This window comes from Euphorbia lathyris, chromosome 5 (assembly GCF_963576675.1).
Source record: "Euphorbia lathyris chromosome 5, ddEupLath1.1, whole genome shotgun sequence".
NCBI lineage: Eukaryota > Viridiplantae > Streptophyta > Magnoliopsida > Malpighiales > Euphorbiaceae > Euphorbia > Euphorbia lathyris.
The window spans coordinates 33,707,548-33,712,440 of NC_088914.1; the positions used below are offsets into that span (position 1 = coordinate 33,707,548).

General features: G+C 33.9%; 1 protein-coding gene across 1 annotated transcript; it reads left to right on the forward strand.

Annotated features, from left to right (window-relative positions):
* The first annotated feature begins 792 nt into the window (after positions 1-792).
* On the forward strand, positions 793-4,038 carry LOC136230136 (large ribosomal subunit protein uL18-like). The gene is made up of 9 exons (XM_066019076.1): positions 793-908; positions 998-1,067; positions 1,157-1,248; positions 1,694-1,820; positions 1,915-1,994; positions 2,083-2,199; positions 2,681-2,815; positions 2,926-3,095; positions 3,732-4,038. The coding sequence occupies exons 1-9, from the start codon at positions 906-908 to the stop codon at positions 3,838-3,840; spliced, it is 903 nt and encodes a 300-aa protein (XP_065875148.1). The 5' UTR covers positions 793-905; the 3' UTR covers positions 3,841-4,038.
* The last annotated feature ends 855 nt before the right edge of the window (positions 4,039-4,893 follow it).

A 4,893-nucleotide genomic window follows, 5' to 3' on the forward strand; every position in this document is an offset into this window, starting at 1 on the left:
TGCTCTATTTTGATGACATTCTTATCTATTACAATTCTATGTTTGAGCACATTGACCATATTTAACTTGTGTTAGAGTACTGCAAAAAGAACATATGTATGCTATCTTCTTAGAGTGCCCATTTTGTATGGAAAAAGGTTGTGTTTTGGGGTATTATAGTTTCTACCTAAAGAGTGAAATTGATGATGAAAAGGTAAAATCAATTCAAGAATGGCTCGCATTTAAGTCTGTCACCGAGATAAAGAGTGTTCATAGTTTGGCGAGCTTCTATCGAAAGTTTGTCAACAAATTTAGCTTTAATGTTGCTCCTTTAACTGAGATAATAAAAAATAATGTTAGTTTTAAGTGGGAAAAAAAACAAGAAATGAATGGTAAACATTAGGTTTAAAATTGTAATGTTTTATACACGATGACTAAATCAAGCTTTCCATTTAAAAATGAGATATGAGAATTGAAACTTCTAAAATACTAAACCCGCACTTATTATTGAGAATTGTAAAATTTAACACTTAATTTTTTTTTATGAAAAATTTAACACTTATTCACTTCTATTATCAAACTAAATGGGTGGATAAGGAAAATTATGTGTATAAAATTATATTTCAACTATAACTTAAGAAAAAGAAGAAAAAACTATATTGCTATATTTTTAAATCGGGCCAAGGATAGTGTATGGGTTTGGGACGGGCAGGCTTGTTATAGTTTTCATTCTCTGTTAGCCCATGAACCAAACAACGCACAATTACATCTTTGGCCTTTCTCGCGTGAAAAGATCCTGGCCGTTGAATAGGGTTTCGCGATTCGATTAGGGTTTTAGTATTTAATAGAGCAGACAACGCATGCCCCTTTTCTTCCTCTTACAATAGCAAGCATAGCAGCTGCTACTGTGGGCATCTGCATCATCAATGGTAAGCCTTTCGGCTTCACAACACCAATCTAATTCGTATTGCTCTTTGTTTTTCTGCGGAAATGACAGATTTGTTTTTGTTTATTGCAGGCGTTCGTTAAGTCCCAGAAGTCAAAAGCTTACTACAAGCGTTTTCAAGTTAAATACAAGAGAAGACGAGGTAATTTTTGTTCCGTTCTCTCATAAGTTTGCTTCCATTCTCCATTCTCTCCTTATTGATTGTTTGTTTTTCTGTTTGATTTTGTTTAGCGGGTAAGACCGATTACAGGGCGAGAATTCGTCTAATCAACCAGGACAAGAACAAGTACAACACTCCCAAATATCGATTTGTTGTCAGATTTGTATCCTCTTGTTGATCAGATTATATTTTTTATTCTTGATTTGTATTTCTCTCTTAATTCGGCGAGTTAATTTGTGCCTTGCTAGTTTAGATTTGATGATGGGTGACTTTTCTATGTTAAGTGATTATGGCACAACGTGAAAGAAAATGTCATTAAATTTCTGGTTTGTAGAATGGATTTCTGATCGCCTATTTCGTTGTTGTTTTAGAATCCTTTTTTCCTTATTTACACATTGCCATTTTTGATAGAAATTGGATGTTACAATTCTATTGTCTCTTTGCTTTGCTGTGCTTTGTCTCAGACACGCGGGCTAATGTAGCCTTCAGGTTTTGAGATACTAGTCAACTTTAACTAACATTTAATTCAAACCATCGAAGTTTTTACTTAGCATGTTGCTTGCTTTTGTTCTTTTTTGCTCTTATTGTCTCCTTAATCATATTACTAGACCAACAAAGATGTAATTGCACAAGTTATACATTCACGGATTGTTGGTGATATAGTTCTGGCATCTGCTTATGCTCATGAGCTTCCACACTATGGCCTTGAAGTAGGGCTTACAAATTATGCTGCTGGTATAATTTTTACTGCTTGTTGATTGTTTAGTGTTTCTATTTCAAAAGTCTGTTGGACCACTGGTTCTGATGCTTTTACTACTGATTCATTCAGCTTACTGCACTGGTCTCCTATTGGCCCGACGGGTGCTGAAACAGCTTGAGATGGATGAGGAGTACGAAGGAAATGTTGAGGCATGTTATCATTCTTGACATTCTTAGGTCAAGTACTTTGTTTTCTTATGGGATTTTCTTATAGACATACAACTCTTCCTATTATTAGGCTACTGGCGAAGATTATTCTGTTGAACCAGCTGATAGCAGGAGGCCTTTCCGTGCTCTCCTTGATGTTGGCCTTTTGAGGACAACAACTGGCAATCGTGTTTTTGGTGCATTGAAGGTACTGAAGTCTGCTTCATGTAACTTTTTTTACAGGGTGCTACTGCTTTGCGCTCTTATTGCCATGTGTACTGTGTTGTTATTTCACTTCTTGTGGTGAAAATAGCTATAACATGCATCATGCATTGCCTTTTTGGAATAATACTAGAAGATTAACTGTCCATGGTGCTGTAGGTTGTCTTCCAATGCTTCATTTACCCATTTTATCCTCATCAAATACCCATTGGGTACTCGGACATGATCCTGCAATTTTTTTTAATTGGAAAGATCAAATATGTGTACCTCAGTAGCCAGTCCTATTAATATGGCTTGGACTATATAATATAATTTAGACTGGTAACTGAGTAAATTCTGTGGGTGACATTTGACGGGATACTAGTTTTTTGTTAGTCATACTATGGAAATAGAGCAATTTTCTATTTTGATATATCTCCATCTGTATGTTCAATTCTATAATAAAGCAATATTTCTTGTTTGATTAGGGAGCTTTGGATGGCGGGCTTGATATTCCTCACAGTGAGAAGAGGTTTGCTGGATTCAGCAAGGATGGCAAGCAGCTTGATGCTGAAGTTCACAGGAAGTACATCTATGGTGGCCATGTTGCTGCTTACATGAAGGTGAGATTCATATTAATTTAAATTTGAAGATGTTCTACACAACATGCTGATCTACATGGTTGTTCTGAATGCCCTTTATATATCTGTTTGATTTTTTTGGGTTTATGCAGATATTAATTGAAGATGAACCAGAAAAGTATCAGTCTCACTTCAGTGAGTACATAAAAAGAAGTATCGATGCTGATAACCTTGAGGCGATGTACAAGAAGGTGCATGCTGCCATACGTGCAGATCCTGTAGCAAAGAAGACTGAGAAGCAGCCTCTAAAGGAGCACAAGAGGTGCAATTTGATTCTTTTGTCTATTATATCTCTTTTCCCTTTCTCATTATGTGCTTTCATTAATTTATACTTTATGCAAAGAAAATAGGTTTAAAAGAAAAAGGCTAAAAGGATCATTAGGCCCTCGTTCCGATTTTGTTGGATTGATCCCTGATGTGTTTTATTTTAACTTAATCAGACCTCTTTTCATTTATTTTTGGTTACATAAAGCTATAGCTTTCCAAATTAGTTAGTTGTGAACATATAATTCAGATAAAAGAGTGTTGCTCATTTCATCTGCTTCTGAAATTGTGTTTTTTGCAGTTTCGGAATAGGGTTTTTGCAGTTTCTCCATAGCCACATCATACATAAAGAAACTGTTTTCGAACTATTAAAAATGCAAATTTCAAACGTAGATGAAATGAATAATGCTCTGTTAACAGATTTTTATGCTCAAAATTGGCTATTATGTCATCATAAAAAATAGGCTTAATACCTCTCCAGCCCCCTGAACTTGTCCCTTTTTGTCCCTTAGCCCCCTATACTCAGTGGCAGAGCTTTCAGCCCCCTAAACTATTATAACAATTTGAGCCCATTTTTGCCTACATGGCAGTGACTTATATGATTATAAATTTGGATTCTTCTATTGATTAACAGATACAACCCGAAGAAGCTGACCTATGAGGAAAGAAAAGCCAAGTTGGTTGAAAGGTTGCAGGCGCTGAACTCGGCAGCTGATGCTGATGATGATGATGATTCTGAGTGATACAATGTCACTACCAACATTTTGATTTGTAGTTTTAAGAATGCATGAGTTCATTGTTTTGTGGTATTTATTTTTGGATTAGTTGAAACTGTTGAAGTTTCTAAACGGGGGATGCTTTTTCTTATCATTATTACTGCTTCCAGTAGAGAGTAAAAGATGAGAATGTTCCAGTGCAAGAATTATAATTAGTTTCTTCAATTATCGCGCCATACTATTTTGAAAATTTCTTTTTGATTTATTAATATTTATATATTTAACCCTGCTATTTTTATGCATTTGGGACAATTTGGTTAGGCCTTTATGTTTTAATTTTGGCCCATTTTGGTAGTGTATTACATAGATTTATGGTGAAATTGTCTTCTTTAGTTGTTTTAAATAATGTATTCGCTTTGCTAAAGATTTTGTTCTGTGATGTTTGCATTTAATCTTTCCTTTGTTTTATTTATGAAGATCAACTTATAGGTAGAGTAATAGTGATGGTTTAGCATATTGGGCTAAGGATATGATTGTCCAGCTTCGATTTGGGGTTTAGTCTGGAGCTCTTTCTTAATATATTCCATTCCTTTGATAATGAAAATGTATTGTGAAACTGATTGCTGAAGGTCTGATTAAAGGTCAAATAAACAAATAAAATATTGGAAAGGATAAATTAGTCAAGTACAGGTGTTCTTGGCAAAAACTTTTTTTTTTTTTTTGATAAAATCTTTCTTTTCTTTTTTTATTACGAGTATTATTATTATTATTATTTTCTCATCATATTACTAAACAAAATTATGATCTTTCATATTTGTAATCTCATCAAGAGATAATTAAGAGTAATTAACACCAGTTTTTGTCAAAAAAAAAAAAAAAGAGTAATTAACACTTACCACACCTGAATTTTAGGAGTAATTATAATTCAGAAGCAAATCTGCATTTTCAATAATGTGATAAGAGAAAAATATAATAACACATATAACAATCACTTTTAAAGAGAGTAAAAAAATTTCACATAAAGAATAAAACTGTCATTTATCAGGGGGATAAGGTAGAAATTGAATCGGATGCTATAAA